We start from the raw sequence: 21,031 nt of genomic DNA on the forward strand, positions 1-21,031 counted from the left end.
TCTCCACCCAAACAGATTGCACATCATGATTTTCTGAGCCAATATCCTTCCTCACTATTGCATTGATTTCCTCCTTTACTAACAATGCTACCCCACCTCCTTTCCCTAGTTGTCTGTCCTTCCTAAATATTGAATACCCCTGGATGTTCAGTTCCCATCCTTGGTCACCCTGCAGCCATGTCTCCATAATTGCAAGTATATCATTACTGTTTATATCTATTTGCACTATTAATTCATCTACGTTATTGTGAATGCTCCGCACATTAAGATACAATGCCTTTAGGCTTGTCTTTTTAACCTTATTAGTCATCTTAGCTTTATTTTGCACTATGACCCCATTTGTTTTTTGCCCTTGTTTTTTCTGCCTTCCACTTTTCCATCTTTCGTTTCTATCCTTATTTCTCCTTCCTCTGTCTCCCTGCTCAGGTTCCCATCCCCCTGCCATTCTAGTTTAGACCCTCCCAGACAGCACAAGCAAACGCCCTCCCGGGGACATTGGTCCCGGTCCTGCCCAGGTGCAACCTGTCCTATTTGTACTGGTCCCACCTTCCCCAGAACCGGTCCCAATGCCCCAGGAATCCTTCCCCCCTACACCATTTCTTCAGCCATGTAGTCACCTGATATATCGTGTTATTTCTACTCTCGCTAGCATGTGGCACTGGTAGTAACCCTGAGCAATCCTTTGAGGTCCTACATTTTAATTTACATCCTAACTCCCTATATTCAGCTTGTAGGTTAAAAAAAAGGATGAGGTCCTATGTCGTTGGTACCAATATGGACCACGATCACTGGTTGTTCACCCTCCCCCTTCAGAATGCTCTGCAGCCTCTCCGAGACATCCTTGACCCTGGCACCAGGGAGGCAACATACCACCCTGGAGTCTCTTTTGCGACCGCAGAAATGCCTATCTGTTCTCCTTACTGTTGAATCCCCTATCAGTATAGCCCTGCCACTCTTCTTTCTCCCCTCTTGTGCAGCAGAGCCACCTGTGGTGCCATGGACTTGGCTCCTGCTGCTTTCCCCTGAGAAGTCGTCTCCCCCAACAGTATCCAAAACGGTATATCTGTTAGAGAGGAGGATGGCCACAGGGGACTCCTGTACTACCTGCCTTCCTCTACTCTGCCTGGTGGTCACCCATCCCCTTTCTGCCTGTGGAGTCTTTACCTGCGGTGTGACCACCTCACTGATCGTGCTGTCCACGACAATCTCAGCATCGCGGATGCTCCACAGTGAATCCACCCACAGCTCCAGCTCCAAAATGTGGTTAGCCAGTAGCTGCAGCTGGACACACTTCCTGCACACATGGTCGCCAGAGACACTGGAAGTGCCCTTGACTTCCCACATAGCACAGGAGATGCATATCACGGGTGCGAGCTCTGCTGACATGACTTTCCTTTAGATTAAGCTCATTAGTTACTCTCTTTAAAGAATACTAATTACACTAGGGGCCTTATTCCACTCCAAACACTCCACTACAGTCCAAAGTCCACACCTTACTTTGTTTAAGCTAATATATGGCAGCAATTTAATTAGTAGAAAAAGTAGAAGTACTCACCTGACTCTACTTACCAATCAGCTGCCTCCCCTGCATCACGTCACTTTTTGAATAGTGACGTCACTTTGAACTCCACTGCCTGAAGGTCCTGAGGGTAACGCCTCTCCTCTCCGGTCTCGGACTCTGTTTCTCGCGCCCTTTAATACCGCTCTCACTGGCATCTCCTCTGAAATGCGTCTGAACTTCCATCTGCCACTTGTCTGCTCATTCTTCTGGCCTATGTTTTGTTACAGTCGACTGGTATGAACTTCTCTATTTGTCACACCTCTCAACATTGGCATCATTGGCAAATTTTGAAATTTTATTCAGCATTTCAATGTCCAAGTTATTTATTCATAAACAAAAAGTGGTGCCAGCAATGATCCTTGAGAAACACTATTGCCGACCATCCTCCAGTCTGAAAAAAATGATGTTTCCAACCTTATGCCAATACTTGAATCCAAGCTGGTACTGGGCAGAACTGTCCCAGATTTGCACTGAGTGCGGTAGGGAGCAGGTAAAACGACATTTTACCCACCGGTTGCAATGGCGGGTTTCACACCGTATCGTCCCAAACCCGCCGCATTAGTTAGGCATTCCCAAGAAACACACCCCGGTAAACACGTCGTTTCGATGTCAAGTAGGCTCTCATTCTCCTGCCACGCCATCAACTCACTCATTCATCACGCCGGCCGCCATAAAGTCCAGATGCGCGCACACATCTCGGCACTTCTAGCCCATGACTACTGCAGGGAAGGTGTCCATGAAAGACAAAAAGGCAGCCCCCAGGTTTAGTGGCATATCAGTGGAATGCCATTTGGACATTGTGGAGGCCTGTTGCAATGTCCTCTACCCCCGCTCCGGCCGCAGGATGGAGAATAGCGTGACCAACCAGGTTTGGGAGGTGGCGGCAGTGGTGATCAGTGCCAATGCTGCATAGAAGAGGTTGGCCATCCAATGCAGATAGAGGATGAATGATCTCATCTGTGCAGCCAGGGTAAGGCAACCATCTCATCACTCTAGACTCACACACTCACAAGCCCATCACACATTCACTGGCATCTCACTCACTGCCAGCTCAAGGGACATCACTACTCATTCTCTCTCACACGCCTCCATCTGGCCTCATTTCCTCTGGGGACTGCCTCCTCGGCCCTCACCATCTTGAGGCCACTTGCACAGATCTTGAGTTGTTCAATCTGTTCAAAATCTATCCCATTTAGCACGTTGGTAGTGCCATACAACATGATGGAGGGTAACCTCAATGTGAAGGCCGGGACTTCGTCTCTATGACTGCTACCAATACTGTCATGGACAGATGCGTCTGCGGCAGGCAGGTTGGTGAGGATGAGGTCAAGTATGTTTTTCTCTCTTGTTGGTTCCCTCACCACCTGCCGCAGACCCAGTCTAGCAGCTATGTCCTTTAGGACTCGCCAGCTCGGTCAGCAGTGGTGCTACTGAGCCACTCTTGATGATGGACATTGAAGTCCCCCACCCAGAGTACATTCTGCGCCCTTGCCACCCTCAGTGCTTCTTCCAAGTGGTGTTCAACATGGAGGAGCACTGATTCATCAGCTGAGGGAGGGCAGTACGTAGTAATCAGCAGGAGGTTTCCTTGCCCATGTTTGATCTGATGCCATGAGACTTCATGGAGTCCGGAATCAATGTTGAGGATTCCCAGGGCAACTCCCTCCCGACTGTATACTATTGTGCCCCACCTCTGCTGGGTCTGTCCTGCCGGTGGGACAGGACATATCCAGGGATGGTGATAGTGGTGTCTGGGACATTATCTGTAAGGTATGATTCCGTGAGGATTACTATGTCAGGCTTGACTAGTCTGTGAGACTGCTCTCCCAATTTTGGCACTAGCCCCCAGATGTTAGTAAGGAGGAGTTTGCAGAGTCAACAGGGCCGAGGTTGCTGTTGTTGTTTCTAGTGCCTTGGCCAATGCCGGGTGGTCCGTCCAGTTTCCTTCCTTTTTTCAGATTTTGCAGCTGTTTGATACAACTGATTGTCTGGCTCAGCCATTTCAGAATCAACCACATTGCTGTGGGTCTGGACCAGGTAAGGATGACAGGTTTCCTTCCCTAAAGGACATTAGTGAACCAGATGGGTTTTTACAACAATTGACAATGGTCTTATGGTCATCATTAGGCTTTTAATTCCAGATTTTTATTGAATTCAAATTTCACCATCTGCCGTAGCAGGATTCAAACCCAAGTCCCCAGAGCATTACCCTGGGTCTCTGGAATACTAGTCCAGCAACTATGCCACTACACCATTGCCTCCCCTCTTTGTCCATCACTTTTATAAGACCATAAGATATAGGAACAGAAATTAGGCCATTCGGCCCATCGAGTCTGCTCCGCCATTCAATCATGCCTGATAAGTTTCTCAACCCCATTTTCCCGCCTTCTCCCCGTAACCTTTGATCCCCTTACCAATCAAGAACCTATCTATCTCGGTCTTAAATACACTCAATGACCTGGCCTCCACTGCCTTCTGTGGCAATGAATTCCATAGATTTACCACTCTGGCTAAAGAAGTTTCTCCTCATCTTTGTTCTAAAAGGTCTTCCCTTTACTCTGAGGCTATGCCCTCGGGTCCTAGTCTCTCCCACTAATGGAAACATCTTCCCCACGTCGGCACTATCCAGGCCTTTCAGTATTCTGTAAGTTTCAATCAGATCCCCCCCTCATCCTTCTAAACTCCATCGAGTATAGACCCAGAGTCCTCAAACGTTCCTCATATGTTAAGCCTTTCATTCCTGGGATCGTTCTCGTGAACCTCTTCTGGACCCTCTCCAGGGCCAGAACATCCTTCCTGAGATACGGGGCCCAAAATTGCTCACAATATTCTAAATGTGGTCTGACCAGAGCCTTATAAAGCCTCAGCAGCACATCCCTGCTTTTAGATTCTAGTCCTCTCAAAATAAATGCCAACATTGCATTTGCCTTCCTAACTACCGACTCAACCTGCAAGTTAACCTTAAGAGAATCCTGGACTAGGACTCCCAAGTCCCTTTGCACTCCAGGTTTCTGAATTCTCTCCCCATTTAGAAAATAGTCTATGCCTCTATTCTTCCTACCAAAGTGCATGACCTCACACTTGCCCACGTTGTATTCCATCTGCAACTTCTTTGCCCATTCTCCTAACCTGTCCAAATCCTTCTGCAGCCTCCCAGCCTCCTCAATACTACCTGTCCCTCCACCTATCTTTGGATCATCTGCAAATTTAGCCAGGATGCCCTCAGTTCCTTCATCTAGATCATTAATGTATAAAATGAAAAGTTGTGGTCCCAACACTGACCCCCCAAGGACTCCACTAGTCACCGGCCGCCATCCTGAGAAGGACCCCCTTATCCCCACTCTCTGCCTCCTGCCAGACAGCCAATCTTCTATCCACGCTAATACCATGCCTCGAACACCATGGGCTCTTATCTTACTGAGCAGCCTCCTGTGCGGCACCTTGTCAAAGACCTTCTGGAAGTCCAAGTAGATAACATCCATTGGCTCTCCTTTGTCTAACCTACTCGTTACTTCCTCAAAGAATTCTAACAGATTTGTCAGGCATGACCTCATCTTGATGAAACCATGCTGACTTTGCCCGATTTTACCATGCACTTCCAAGTATTCTGAAATCTCATCCTTAATAATGGACTCTAAAATCTTACCAACGAGCTAGGTCAGGCTAATCGGCCTGTAATTTCCCGTCTTTTGCCTCACTCCCTTCTTAAACAGGAGGGTTACATTAGCAATTTTCCAGTCCTCTGGGACCCTCCCTGACTCCAGTGATTCCTGAAAGATCACCACTAACGCCTCCACTATCTCTTCAGCTATCTCCTTCAGAACTCTGGGGTGTAATCCATCTGGTCCAGGTGATTTATCCACCTTCAGACCTTTCAGTTTTCCTAGCACCTTCTCCTTGGTAATGGCCACCATACTCATCTCTGCCCCCTGACTCTCTTGAACTTTGGGGATATTACTCGTGTCTTCCACCGTGAAGACTGACGCAAAGTACCTATTCAGTTCCTCCGCCATTTCTTTGTTCCCCACTACTACTTCTCCAGCGTCATTTTCCAGCGGCCCAATGTCCACTTTTGCATCTCTCTTACCCTTTATATATCTAAAAACACTCTTGCAATCTTCTTTTATATTACTGGCTAGTTTACCCTCATATTTAATCTTCTCCCTCCTTATTTCTTTTTTAGTTGTCCTCTGGTGGTCGTTGTTGGCTTTTCAATCCCCTGGTTCCCCACTGCTCTTCACTGCATTGTAGGCTCTCTCTTTAGCTTTTATGCTGTCCCTGACTTCCCTTGTCAGCCATGGTTGCCTCGTCCTCCCTTGAGTATGCTTTTGCTTCCTAGGGATGAATTTTTGCTGTGTCTCCCAAATTACTCCCAGAAACTCCTGCCATTGCTGTTCCACTGTCTTTCCTGCTAGGCTCATTTCCCAGTCAATTCTGGCCAGCTCCTCCCTCATGCCTCTGTAGTTGCCTTTATTCAACTGTAATACCGTTACATCTGATTCCAGCTTTTTCCTCTCAAATTGCAGGGTACATTCTATCATATTATGGTCACTTCCTCATAAGGGTTCCTTCACCTTAAGTTCCCTTATCAAATCTGCCTCATTACACATCCCTAAATCTAGAATTGCCTGTTCCCTAGTGGGCTCCACCACAAGCTGCTCCAAAAAGCCATCTCGTAGACATTCCATAAATTCCTTTTCTTGGGACCCACTATCAACCTGATTTTCCCAGTCTACCTGCATACTGAAATCCCCCATGATCACTGTAACCTTGCCTTTCTTACACGGTGCATCACCAAGGCTTCTTTGACAGCACCTTCCAAACTTGTGACCTCTACCACCTAGAAGGACAAGAGCACAGATAGATGGGAACACCACCACCTGGAAGTTCCCCATCAAGTCACTCACATCCTGACTTGGAAATATATCGCCTTTCCTTCACTATCGCTGGGTCAAAATCCTGGACCTCTCTCCCTAACAGCACTGTGGGTGTACCTACACTACATGGACTGCAGCAGTTCAAGAAGGCAGCTCACTGCCACTTTCTCAAGGGCAATTGGAGATGAGCAATAAAAATGTTTGCCTAGCCAGCCATGTACAGTGAAAGAAATTTAAAAATGCAATTTTACGCAGAGAAGTGTGAAGTGATTCATTTTGGTAAGGAGACTGAGAAGAGTCTACACGAACTAAATGGCACAATTTTCAAGTGCTTTTTGGAACAAAGACACCCAGGGTTCATGTACCCAAAGTTTGTGAAGGTGGCAGGACAAGCTAAGAAAGCAGATAATAAGGTACACTGGGTTTTGGGTTTTGTTAACAGAGGCATAGAGAACAAAAGCAAGGAAGTCTGAAAACATTTATAAAACACTGGTTAGACCTCAGTTGGCACAGGAAGGGTGTTGAAGCCTTGGATAGAATGCAGAGTTTATTCTGCATGACTCAATGATTCAAAACTTGTATATATAGTTTACTCACTGTTTAATCACAAGGCCAATGTTGATAATGTACATGAAAAGTTTGATCTTTAGTGAACAACTCCATCATAGAATCATACAGCAGACGAGACAATTCAGTCCTTCATGCATATGCTAGCTGTTTGAAAGAGCTGTCAAATTAGTCCTGTTCCATTTAAGAAATAATCATTATGCATACCTGTGTTCTCCATCTTTGGTTGAAATGCACTGATCCCGGGCCACACTATTCCTCCTTGAAACCTGAAAAATATTAATCATTTCAACAATACAAGAAATTAATTGAAAAAAAGTCATTAGTTATTTTATAACAATATCTGCATTTTCTTTAACACGTTAATAAATGATCCCAAAGCTCGGAGGCAGATTGGGAGCCTCTGCTGGAAAGTTAGTGAAGCTCGGCTGGAGAGATATGTTTCCAAAAAGATTTTAGCAAGTGGAGAGGCTGAACTTTCAGCAGTGTTAACTTTGTCAGCTAAATAATGACATCTTAATGGAGACAGATATGAGCTGTTGAGACAAAGCCAAACTATGAAAGTGTGCACTCGAAGACAACAGACACTGCAGTTATGAAGAGGGGAGCCTGGTCACTCACTGAACACGTGACAAGAACTCGTTCAGCAGACCACCCACCTGGGGATGAACTCTTGCACGGGGGGTTCCCAACTACCAGTACAGTGAGTATATCTGTCGCTTGGGAATAGGGTAAATAAAGCAAATTGTGAGAACAAATATTTGTTATGTGCCATTGATATCAGGAGTAAGGCAAGATCCTTCAGTATTTGGTAAGTTAGCTAGGTGAAGGGGTGACGGAGCTACAGAATTTCAGCATTCGCAGCAGGGCGTCTGAAGATAAGGAAATGGCAGAACAAGGGACAGGTGAGAAGGTTGCAAAATACATGGCAGTGAAAGTTACTCCTTAAAGAGGGGTAGACGAGAGTACTCCTTGATGCGGATGCCCCTCTAACAGAGCTGGCAATGTAGATGAATAGATCAAAATATAAACCCACCTTAGAAATGGCCATCTGGCTGGTGGCAAACCCAGCGTCAAGAGATGAAGGAAGAGATTGAAAGACAGAAACTTCAGCAGCAATTGCAAGATCTGAAAAATAAAGCAAGTGATAGCGAGGCAGCGATGAATCAGTTCATGAAAGACTTGGAGATGGAGTAGCCGGAAAGGAAAGAGGAGGAGGATAGATGTGAAGATAAAGAAAATAACGAGATAAAGAAATGACAAAATGAACTTTGGACAGGTATGTCATGAAATGCTTGGCCGCAAAATTGCCTCTAAAAGCGGAGGTAGCTACATGTCATCTTGGAGGGAAATAGAGCTGTAGAGTGGACACAGGGATCCCCTTGTGAGCGAGTCTCAAGAACAGCAGTCTGGCTGATGGCACATCAGCAGAGTTGGAAACGTGAGACTGAGGCAGCAAAGATTTGAGGAGAGAAATAGAAGCTTAGTGATTGCAAGGTGGTTGTGAAAGGGTTAATGAAACATAGCAGTGAAAGATTTGACCTGGAAAGGAAGTACTGGTTGAGTAAGGCGGAGAGTCAGTGTGTTGACAGTCAGTATCAGGTGCAAGTGTGGAGGGGAAGAGTACGTGTGCCGAGGCCACTCACGTAACACTGGACGTTAAGGACAAAGGAGATGTGTCGCCCCCCCCCCGCCCCGCTGTGGGTGCCCATGAGGTGGGATATGTGCCTCCAGCTGCCGGACAGAATAGGGAAGCCCAGGAAAGGGGGCCCGGGTTGCTGTATATAAAAAACTAAAAGCAGTTGAAGGGGGATCAAAAAGGGGGGAATCAAAACCACCAAAGTAATTCATCTCTTTGCTTTTGAGTTCTTACTTAAGTTTTAAGATGTTAAGACAAATATTGCAAGAATGCACAATGCAAAGGAAGCCGCTGATAATAAATGTATGTGTAAGTTAGTGTGTTCTTTGGCACTTTGAGTTTATAGCTCGTTATAAGAGTTCAAATCTCTAGGATGTATGAAAGTATGGATGTGATTATTGAGTGTGCCCTGTGTCAATTTAATATTACGTAAAGTTAAGTTGTGGATCCATGGGGAGTAATTAGTGTTGGGATTTTATTGTTATTACATTTCTCCCAGATAAAAGGAGAGTTGTGGAGAAATATAAACTTTAGTGTGGTGTCTCTTTAAGAGGCTGTATTTGCAGATATTGCAGTCTGCGATTTGAACTGATTTCTTTTGTGTGAAAGATTACAGGCTCCCTTTGGTTTTAGACTAAATTATTAACTTTGTTTTGAGTTTTAATTACAGATACTTCAGAAGTTTAAAGACGACAAGTAATGTGATTTTTTTTTCGAGCACATGCTATTTTTCTCTGTGTGGAATAGACAGATTTTTGTGTGCTTCAGGTTTGAGTGTTTATCTGCCCACAATTGTGATTTTGTGGCAATAGTTTCTTCACTTTAAACTTCAAAAGTTAACAAAAGAGAATGTGATTAATAAAGTAACTTTTCCAAGTCATGAACCTGAGTTATGGTTACACGATTCCAGGATATTTTCATGTGGAAATTTTAATCCTGATGCAAATTCAGGAAAGTGAGAAAGGGGTAGTTTTGTTGAAAGTGATAATGATTAATCCTGAACAAAAACAAAAATACCTGGAAAAACTCAGCAGGTCTGACAGCATCTGCGGAGAGGAATACAGTTAACGTTTCGAGTCTGTATGACTCTGAGACCTGCTGAGTTTTTCCAGGTATTTTTGTTTTGGATTTCCAGCATCCGCAGTTTTTTGCTTTTACGATTAATCCTGTGTCGGTTTGTTCCTGGGTTAAAGACCTTATACAGGGATTAAAAGTTTTTTGGGGGAAACCATTGATTTGACATGGAGGGGAAAGGAATTTGATAAAAGTTTTAAAAGCCTTTCTTTGTTCAGGGGAAAAACAGGTTGAACTGGTTTGTCTGTATTAGTTTTTTTCGATTTAAAAGGAAGAGCTTGGAATTTAGAAACAATTGGAAGAGTTATTTAAAAAAACTCAGCAGAACGTTCTGAAATCTGAGAAAGTTGTAGAGAAAAGCATATCACAAGTGTTTGAAACCAAAAAAAGTCTAAAGGGAGAGATTCAGGTATTTGATTTGTTAGAGAAAATCCAGTTCAAAGTGGCTGCAGCATACAGTAATGTCTTTGTTCTCCTGTTTAAAAAGGGATATGGTGACATCACAAGTTCCACCCTTTTTCAAAGCAGCAGGACAGTGCATAGGCGACCAGGTGAAGGTGTGAAACTATGCAAGGATAGGAGTGTTTGAGCCCCTTTATAAAAGGTCCGAACAAGAACATTGTGGATAAAGCGAGCCCAATTGATCTGTGCTGTCCACCTCCCGAACAGGGTGAAATGGTTCCACATCAATCAGATGAAACTATCAACCCACTGGACTCTGGGGAACTTAAAGGGAAGTTGATGGCACTCAAGCCTGTTGTGTGGGATATGAGGATGATTCCTGTGGTAACTGGGTTTATAGTCACTCCCTCGCGTCAATCATGAATCATGTGATGTACTGTGGGGGCTCCAAGCAGCGCAGGCAATCTGCGGGGTGGGGTTTTACCAATGAGAGATCTGGTTGAGCATGAAAGCACTGAAAATGTCTCTTTAAAAAAGTCTAACTGTTTCTTGATAAAAACCAGTCTGCTCCATAGAGTCTTCTCATTTGGCGACAAGGGTAAAATCCACTTCGACTCTGTACCTCTGTTGTGAGTGGTGACCGAGTCGATACTATTGATAGAGTTGGTCAGCAGACACTTCTTAGGTGGAAACTTTTAGTTTATTTACGAAGGTACTCAGCAGCAACTAAACATGTGCTTTCACGTCAAACTCCGTCTCTATACTACTAACTACAGAGGTAGCCCACACTATTCTCCTATTGGGTACTAAAGATCATGTGATCTTCCTTAACAGCATTCTTAAAGGTATATTACATACGAAACAAACTATAATTACCACATCCCTCCCCCTTTACTCAGAAATACATTTTACAATTACAAGTACAATTTTCAAGACAGCAAAATATTTACACTGTCAGGCTGAATCTGTAAATTACTTTTCTGGTGGTTTCCTTGTGTGTATAGAACATCTCAGCTCCACAACCCCAGATGCTTTGTCAGGAACCTCCTTTTCCGGAGTTGCCTGAACATTAGGTGCTTGGATGGGCTCCTGTAGACCTGTATCTTCAACTCTTATAGGAACATCAGACAAGTCTGTACTGGGTTGAGTTCGCTTGACAGGAAACGCTGACCTAGTTGTGAACCCTGGTGGAATCAATTCTTGGTGATTTGTTTCTATTCCTCAAATGATCCACATGCCTCTATGATCCGGCCTTCCACCTCCACGTGGTAAGATATAGGTCCAGTTACTGCACTTATTTCACCCAGTTACCATTATGATCCTCCTCCAAAGTTCTTCACATATACCGTCTCTCCCACGGTAAATTTCCTCTCGCGACTATGCCAGTCGTGACATTTCCAAGTCAGGATGGTGAGTGACTTGGAGGAGAACTTCCAGGTGGTGGTGTTCCCATCTATCTGCTGCCCTTGTCCTTCTAGATAGTAGTGGTTGTGGATTTGGAAGGTGCTGTCTAAGGAGCCTTGGTGAATTCCTGCAGTGCATCTTGTAGATGGTACACACTGCTGCTACTGTGCGTCGGTGGTGAGGAAGTGAATGTTTGTGGATGGGGCGTCAATCAAACGGACTGCTTTATCCTGGACAGTGTCAAGCTTCTTGAGTGTCGTGGGAGCTGCACTCATCCAGGGAAGTGGGGAGTATTCCATCACACTCCTGACTTGTGCCTTGTAGATGGTGGACAGGCTCTGGGGAGTCAGGAGTTGGGTTACTCATCGCACGATTCCTGGCCTCTGACCTGCTCTTGTAGCTACAGTATTTATATGGCTAGTCCAGTTCAGTTTCTGGTCAATGGTAACCCCCAACACGTTAATAGGGGGGATTCAGATGGTAACGTCACTGAACATCAAGGGGTGATGGTTGGATTCTCTCTTATTGGAGATGGCCATTGCCTGACACTTGTGTGGCGTGAATGTTACTTGCCACTTGTCAGCCCAAGCCTGGATATTGTCCAGGTCTTGCTGCATTTGGACATGGACTGCTTCAGTATCTGAGGAGTCGCGAATGGTGCTGAACATTGTGCAATCATCAGCAAACATCCCCACTTCTGACCTTATGATGGAAGGAAAGTCATTGATGAAGCAGCTGAAGGTGGTTGGGCCGAGGACATTACCCTGAGGAACTCCTGTAGTGATGTCCTGGAACAGAGATGATCGACCTCCAACAACCACAACCATCTTCTTTTGTGCTCCAACCAGAGTTTCCCCTGATTCCCATTGACTCCAGTTTTGCTAGGGCTCCTTGATGCCACACTCGGTCAAATGCTGCCTTGATGTCAAGGGCAGTCACTCTCACCTCACCTCGGGAGTTTAGCTCCTTTGTCTATGTTTGAACCAAGGCTGTAATGAGGTCAGGAGCTGAGTGGCCCTGGCGGAACCCAAACTGGATGTCATTGAGCAGGTTATTGCTAAGCAAGAGCTGCTTGATAGCACTGTTGATGACCCCTTCCCATTACTTTACTGATGATCGAGAGTAGACTGATGGGGCACATTCTTTCTAATGCTGACTTTAATCTCGGCCACCTTTTCGACTTCGATATTAGCCAGACTACTCTCAGATGCAAGTTCCACTTGAGTGATCTCAGTGGTTGAGTCTCCCAAAATTATCTGTCTTCTCTTTAGAAAATTCTGTGACTTTTGCCTCCAAAGCCTCTTTGGCTTCATTTCGCTGAATCTTCAGCTCTTCCATATTTTTTGTATTTTTTTGCTGCCTCCTGGAATATTGAACATTGTTGTGTCTTCTCTACCAACTCATTCTTCAGTTTGTTCAGAGGAATGCTGAATTCTTACTGTTTCTCTTCATGCTTTTCCACAGGTACATCTTTGACCTGAGGGAATCTTGTCGTGTGTGAAGGTCTTTCAGCAGGTTTTCTTTTTCCTTTCGAAGTTTGCTCACCTCGTCTTGAACTCTGTCATCAAGCAGGGTCTCTCCGAGTTCCTTGCGTTGTTCTTCCATGTTTTGGCTTAAGACAGCCTGCGTTTCTCAAGGTTGTTGAATCCTTACACACTCCTTTTCCAAAACAGGAACGCTTCCAACTTCCTTTTGGAATCTCAGTGGCCACTCCAGGTCGATTTTCCTTAGCCAGTTTCGCCCTAGAAGGCTTGGTCCTGTCTCTCTCAAAACCAACACTGGTAGCTTTGACGATTGGCTTCCATAATGGACGTGCCTTTTACTTGAATGTCTTCACCTGTGTATGTTTTTAATTGGGCAGTTGTTTCTTCTAAATTTAATTGATGTTCCCATGTTCAAATATCTGAAGGTATGTTTCCCAATTACTGTAGTGGAAGCTCCTGTGTCCACTTCCATTCTAACAGGTCTACCATTCACTTTCACTGTTACAAATATAGGTTCTGTCTTTCCAACCTTCAGATTAAACAGCGAGTAAATATCTGAATTTGTTGTTTAAGGCTCTTCTACATTGTAGATTTTATTGGTTTTTTTTCTTTTGTTTAAAAGCCCACATGAATCTTTCCTTGCGTTGTCTCATCATATTCATTGTCCATTTCTGTGACAACAACATTCGATTATTTTAAATTGCCAACCACTAAAAGAATGTTTATTACCACCTAGATTAAAATTATTCTTCGATTTCGCTGCCAAGTTATTTTTCTTTATTCTTTAGCTGGCAGGGGCTGTTTCCCGCTTCTTGGCAGAGTCTTGCATTTTCGCACCCATTTTGGTTGTAGTTTCCCACCCTTCATGGAGGTCGGTGCCATTTTGTGCTCCCTGTATGGTTTTTGAATCTCTTACTGCGCTTTCGATGGCCAGCGCTATCTCTAGCGCCTTCTTAAAATCCAAATTCGCTTCGGACAATAATCTCTTCTGAATCGTGTCCTCATTCACATTGCACACTAAATGATTTCTGAGCACGTTGTTTAGAGATGTACCAAACTCACAATGAAGCCTAACAGAAACGTTTCATCACTGGTTTCAAGACAAAATTGCTAGAGATGTGGAGGTGACCACGGATCAGATACCTGTAAATTCAGAGAGGCAGAATGCCACTACTGTCATAAGGAGGGTCATGTTGTTAGGCAAATGCCGGATAAAGTTGAAGCAGTCTGCAAAACAGCACCAAACATGATAGAAGTAACGGGTACAGTAAAGGCTGAAGCTGCTGCTCCTGACATTTACTCCTTATATAATGTGACTGCTGTGAAGACTGAACCTATTACAGTGACAGAAGAAGTGAATGAGAAGCCACTGGCAATGGAAGTGGATACTGGTGCCTCAACTACAATGATAGGAGAACACACTTTCAGATACCTTAATAAAGGAAGACAGCCAATAAACTTGGAGCGGACAACTGCTAAATTAAGAACTTACACAGGAAAATCTATTCAAGTAAAAGGCATCACTACTGTCCCAGTCTCTTACAAACAAGACACACATCTGCCTGTAATAATAGTGAAAGGAAAGGGACCCAGTCTAAGGTTGGATTGGCTACAGAAGGTCAAACTCGACTGGTCTGAGATATTTCACCTAAAATCAGACGGAATCCCAGAACTTCTAAGGAAATACAACATGGTTTTTAGGGATGAATTAGGGAGGTTAAAAGGCACGCACACCAAGATACATGACCTCGACAAGTAGGACAGTCTACATCTGAACCAGAGCAGGGCTAACATCCTTGCGAGCGGGTTTGCTAGTGCTGTTGGGAGGAGTTAAACAAATTCAACAGGGGGAGGGGACACAGAATGTTTGCAGAATAGGGACACATCATAATACAGTAAAATAATCAAGTTAGAGGGAGTACAGCTGCAATAAGCTTCAAGGGAGTAAGGCAAGGCTGGATGGCCTCTACTTTAATGCCAGGAATATTACAGCTAAAATGGATGAATTAAGGGTGAGGATTGACATGTGCAATTGTAATATAGTAGCCATCACTACTGTGGTTGAGGGAAGGGCAGGATTGGCAGCTCAACATTCCGGGATATAGAATCTTCAGGCGAGATAGGGGAGGGGGTAAAAGAGGAGGAGGTGTTGCATTATTAGTTAAGGAGTCAGTTACTGCAGTAAGGAGAGATGATATCTTGGAGGGGGCATCGAATGAAGCTTTGTGGGTAGAGCTTAGGAATAAAATAGGGGCAACCACATTATTAGGTGTTTATTATAGACCCCCAGATAGTCAGCGGGAAATTGAGGAGCAAATATGTGCACAATTGTGGAGGTGTGTAAAAACAATAAGGTAATTATATTAGGTGATTTCAACTTTCCCAACATTAATTGGGATAGGCATAGCGTTAAGGGCTTGGAGGGAGTGGATTTCTTGAAATGTGTACAGGAGAACTTTTTAGGACAACATGTAGGGGGTTCAACAAGAGACGGTGCAGTGCTGGACCTAATTCTGGGGAATGAAGCTGGACAGGTGGCTGAGGTGGTGGTGGGGGAGCATTTTAGTGATAGCGACCACAACATTGTACAGTTTAAATTTGTTACGGACAAAGCAATCGACAAGTTGCAAAAAAATGTTTTGGATTGGGGGAGAGTGGATTTTAATAAAATAAGGCAGGATCTGGCCAAGGTAGACTGGGAACAGCTACTTGTGGGGAAATCTACAGAGGAACAGTGGGGGGTGTTCAAAAAGGAAATGGGGAGGGTATAGGCTCAACATGTTCCCTCTAGGGTGATAGGAAGGAGTAACAAGCCCAGAGAACCATGGATGACCAGAGATACTCAGGTTACAATGAGAAGGAAAAGAGAGGCTTTTAGCAGGTACGAGGGAAGCAAATCAGCAGAGGCATTAGTGGAGTACAGAAAGAGCAGGGTGGAGCTTAGGAAAGCAATTAAGAGAGCAAAGAGGGGATATGAGAAAGCTCTGGCTGGTAAAAGTAGGGAAAATCCCAAGATATTCTATAAGTATATCAATGGGAAGAGGATAACCAGGGAAAGAGTAGGGCCCATAAGGGACCAAGGGGGCAATCTATGGGTGGAGCCAGAGGACATCGCTAGAGTGTTGAATGAATACTTCACATCCGTCTTTACCCAAGAGAATAAGGATGAAGGTATCGAACTCGGGGAGAGAGACTGCAAGGTTCTTAAGCAAATTGATATAGGGAGTGACAAGGTATTGGAGGTGTTGGCAGGCTTAAAAGTGGACAAATCTCCAGGTCCAGATGATTTGTGTCCCAGACTGCTGAGGGAGGCAAGGGAGGAGATCGCCGGGGCTCTGACCCAAATTTTTAATTCCTCTCTGGCCACGGGGGAGGTGCCAGAGGAGTGGAGAACAGATAATGTGGTTCTGCTTTTTAAGAAGGGTTGTAGAGATAAGCCAGGGAACTACAGGCCAGTGAGTCTCACGTCAGTGGTAGGGAAACTATTGGAGAAATTTCTGAAGGGGAGAACCTATCCCAACTTGGAGAGGCAAGGTTTGATCAGGGATAGTCAGCATGGCTTTGTCAGAGGGAGGTCATGCCTAACAAATTTGATTGAATTTTTTGAGGAGATGACCAGGTGTGTAGATGAGGGTGGTGCAGTTGATGTAGCTTATATGGATTTCAGCAAAGCCTTTGACTAGGTCCCACATGGGAGACTTATAAAGAAGGCAAAGACTCATGGGATACAGGGTAATTTGATAAGGTGGATTCAAAATTGGCTTAGTTGTAGGAGGCAGAGGGTGATGACAGAAGGATGCTTTAGTGACTGGAAGCCAGTGTCCAGTGGCGTACCACAGGGATCTGTGCTGGGTCCCCTATTATTTGTCATTTATATAAACAACATAGATGACTATCTGGGGGGTAGGATTAGTAAGTTTGCGGATGACACAAAGATTGGCCAGGTGGTTAACATTGAGGTTGAGTGTCTTGGGCTACAGGAAGATAAAGATGGGATGGTCAAATGGGCAGATAAGTGGCAGATGGAATTTAACCCTGAAAAGTGTGAAGTGATACACTTTGGAAGGAGTAATTTGACAAGGAAGTATTCAATGAAGGGCATGGCACTAGGAAGTTCTGAGGAACAAAGGGACCTTGGCGTGTGTGTCCATAGATCTCTGAAGGCGGAGGGGCATGTTAGTGGGGTGGTGAAAAAGGCATATGGGACACTTGCCTTTAACAATCGAGGCATAGATTACAAAAGTAGGGAGGTCATGTTGGAGTTGCATAGCAGTTTGGTGAGGCCACAGCTGGGGTGCTGTGTGCAGTTCTGGTCGCCACATTATAGGAAGGATGTGATTTCACTGGAGGGGGTGCAGAGGAGATTCACCAGGATGTTGCCTGGGATGAAACATTTAAGTTATGAGGAGAGGTTGGATAGACTTGGGTTGTTTTCGTTGGATCAGAGAAGACTGAGGGGCGACCTGATTGAGGTGTACAAGATTATGAGGGGCATGGACAGGGTAGATAGGGAGCAGCTGTTCCCCTTAGTTGAAGGGTCAGTCACAAGGGGTCATAAGTTGAAGTTGAGGGGCAGGAGGTTTAGGGGGGATGTGAGGAAAAACATTTTTACCCAGAGAGTGGTGACGGTCTGGAATGCGCTGCCTGGGAGGGTGGTGGAGGCGGGTTGCCTCACATCCTTTATAAAGTACCTGGATGAGCACTTGGTACGTCATAACATTCAAGGCTATGGGCCAAATGGGATTAGGTAGGTCAAGTGTTTCTCACGTGTCGGTGCAGACCCGATGGGCCGAAGGGCCTCTTCTGCACTGTGATTCTGATTCTGTGATGTTGATCCTCAGGCAACACCACATTTCTTTAAGGCCAGACCTGTGCTTTATACATTGAAAGAAAAGATAGATGCAAAGCTGTGCAGGTTAGAAAAGCTGGGCATCCGCCAACCTGTCCAATTCTCTGTGTACAGCCCATTCCTCGTTCCAGTGGTTATGTCGGACCACACCATACGCATCTGTGAAGGCTATAAATTGACTGTAAATAGGGCAGCAAAACTAGACAAGTGCCCCACTCCAAGGATAGATGGCCTATATGCAAAGCTGGCTGGAGGCAGGTCATATACGAAATTGGATATGAGCCCCGCCTACCAACAATTAGAATTAGATAGCACATTGAGAGAATACGTGACTATTAACATGCACAAGGGTCTCTATCAGAACACTCATCTACCTTTTGGAGTGTCAACAGCTTGCGCTATTTTCCAGAGAACAAAGGAGAGTCTTGTGCATGGACTCCCATGAGTGGCAGTATAATTGGACAGTGTTCTCATCACTGGGTTAACTGAGGCTGAGCACTTGGACAACCTGAAGGAGGTGCTAAGATGATTCATGGAAGCCAGCGTATGGTTAAAGAAGGAAAAATGCACATTTCAAGCACCAGAACTCACTTATCTAGGTCACAGGGTAGATGCCAGGGGTTTGTCCCCGGTAGAAGATAAAGCTCAGGCAATAAAAGATGCACCATCACCATCCAATGTAACTGAACTCAAGACCTTCTTGGGTATGATCAGCTACTATAGCCGCTTCTTCCCCCACCTGTAAACTGTTTTGGCTCCATTATACTCACTGCTAAAAAAGAGCCACCATCGGTCATGGGGGTCACAACAGGAAGAAGCTTTTGTGAAAGCAAAGAAATTGCTGCATTTGTCATATTTATTGGTACATTCCGACCCATCAAAAGAGCTGGCATTAACATGTGATGCCTCTCCTTATGGTGTAGGAGCCGTTTTATCACATAAAATGGGAAATGGATCAGAAAGGCCCCATTGGCTATGTCTCAAGAATCCTTTCCCAAACCGAGAAGGGTTATTCTCAGTTAGAAAAAGGATTATCAGCAGTATTCAGTGTGAAAAAGTTTCACCAGTCCCTACATGGGCGACATTTTACCGGATCATTGTGTCGGATCATAAACCTTTAAACGGGATTATTCAGTGAGGATAAGGCCATTCAGCCAAAAGCATCAGCAAGAATTCAACACTGGGCTCTAACATTATCTGCACATGAGGATACTTTTACGTGCTGTCCTGACCTACACATTACAAATGCAGATGCATTCAGTCATCTCCTGTTACCAGATAGTATTGTAAATACTCCCGTTCCAGGAGAATTCGTGCTATTATTGAATTTCTTCGATTCTTCGTGTGTGCGCGAAACAAATTAGGAATTTGATGAACAGAGATCCAATATTGCTGAAAGTCAGAGACTTTGTTTTGCAAGGATGGTCAAACTCACCTGTTTCTAAAGAATTGAGACTATTCTATGTCAGAAACATGGAACTAAGCTGTCAAGATGGAATTGTGTTGTGGGCGTCATGGAAATGTAATAATTTTCATAATATTATTTAATGTAAAAGTGAGTTAATAGTGGGGTTTGGGGGGATTTAATTGAATTGGAGGCAGCTGGTCTGGAGCTTTTGAGTTATCAAGAGGAAAACGAGGTTTGAAATGCTAAATACGTAAACATGGCTGAAGTTTTAGAATTTGAGGTGTGAGGAACATTTGCATTTTTAGATAAACCACAGTAGTTTGAATTTCAAAGAAATGATGGAAGTTAAGCCTAACAATGCATTTATTTTCCCAAAGATTACTGATATGAGTACTGTAAAATATTTATATTATGAGAAAAGTAAAGTTGCAAAGATATATTGGAACAATGGAATTTACATTATAAAGGGAGAAACATGTATAAAGGAGATGAGGTTATGTGTCAGGGGGAAGACATTCTAAGATATAACAAATGTGAAAAGCCTCCATCCTCTGGGTACCAAGCTGTTGTCTACAGGAACTGAAGCTGAGAAAAGTCACTGTGAATATCACTGTCCAGGGTATTGTGTGCTTTGCCTAGGTCTGTTGAAATTTATTTTGTTTTATTGTTGCCTTAACCAAGGTGTAACTGAGAGACAGATTAATTAGGGGAACTAAGAATCATCATAGTAGTAATTTGTACACCTATGTATGTGTCAAGATCTTTTCTTTTATTAATAAATGTTTAATTTAATTTTGTAAAAAACCTCTAAGTCTTGGTGGGCTCATTACTACTGAATTCAAGGCATGCTTCTGGAAATAAAGTACAAACTGCAAAACAGTTGTGGCAGCTGTTTCCAGATTCCCTCTGGGATTTGAGCAGCTCAGCATTTACCATCCGCTGTGCCATAAAGTGGGGTTCAAGAGTTGTCGGTCCATCACCAGGTGGAGAGCCACTCTTGACAGAGCTCCACGGTGCACATCCAGGCATTTCAAAGATGAAGATGCTTGTGCGAAGCATCTATGTCTGGTGGCCAGGCATTGACAGTGACATTGAGAGCATGATCAAGCACCATTTCCACTGTCAACAACAACAGAAGTTGCCTGTTTCAGCTCCCCTGCATCCATGGAAGTGGCCTGGTTGACCCTGGGTTTGATTACATATCGATTATGTAGGACCATTCCTAGATACCACGTCCTTGTTAATTGTAGATGCACATTCAAAATGCATGGAAGTGTACGACGTCCAACTCACTGATGTCAAACGCAACTATCAAGAAGTTACATCACTGTTTCAGCGTTCATGGCCTAGCTGAAATTGTCATTTCAGATAACGTACAGCCTTTATCAGCACTGAGTTTCAAAAATATGTGGATCTGAATGAAATCAGACACATTAAAACAGCTCCTTGGCATCCCTCATCACATAATCTAGCCGAGAAGCTGTACAAACTTTTAAGTCTGGTATAAAAAATGATCAGAAGGCACTCTGGAATCTCGACTTTCCCGGTTTCTCTTCAGTTATCGTGCAACGCCACATTTCACTACGGGTGCAACACCGTCAGAGTTATTAATGAAACAGCATTTGCGTACACATTTACACTTGGTGTTTCAAAATTTAGAGGGGAAGGTAGCATGGAACCAGAGTAATCAGAAATGTAACCATTACATACACAGTAAAGCTCACAGTCAGTGTAGGTGACACAGTATATGTGCAAAATTTCAGCCA

At 44.3% G+C, this 21,031-nt stretch overlaps 1 protein-coding gene across 4 annotated transcripts in view; it reads right to left on the reverse strand.

Moving 5' to 3' along the window:
- Nucleotides 1–21,031, reverse strand: part of LOC144694053 (leucine-rich repeat-containing protein 31-like) — a 109,499-nt gene that overhangs the window by 75,440 nt on the left and 13,028 nt on the right. For all 4 annotated transcript variants that reach the window (XM_078564413.1, XM_078564415.1, XM_078564414.1 and 1 more), the window contains exon 2: nt 7,213–7,274. In XM_078564413.1, coding sequence (XP_078420539.1) covers nt 7,213–7,225 — 13 coding nt within the window. In that variant the 5' untranslated portion in view covers nt 7,226–7,274. The remainder of the gene's footprint in view (nt 1–7,212; nt 7,275–21,031) is intronic.

The sequence above is a fragment of the Cetorhinus maximus genome, chromosome 19 (assembly GCF_964194155.1).
Source record: "Cetorhinus maximus chromosome 19, sCetMax3.hap1.1, whole genome shotgun sequence".
NCBI classification, from domain to species: Eukaryota; Metazoa; Chordata; class Chondrichthyes; order Lamniformes; family Cetorhinidae; genus Cetorhinus; species Cetorhinus maximus.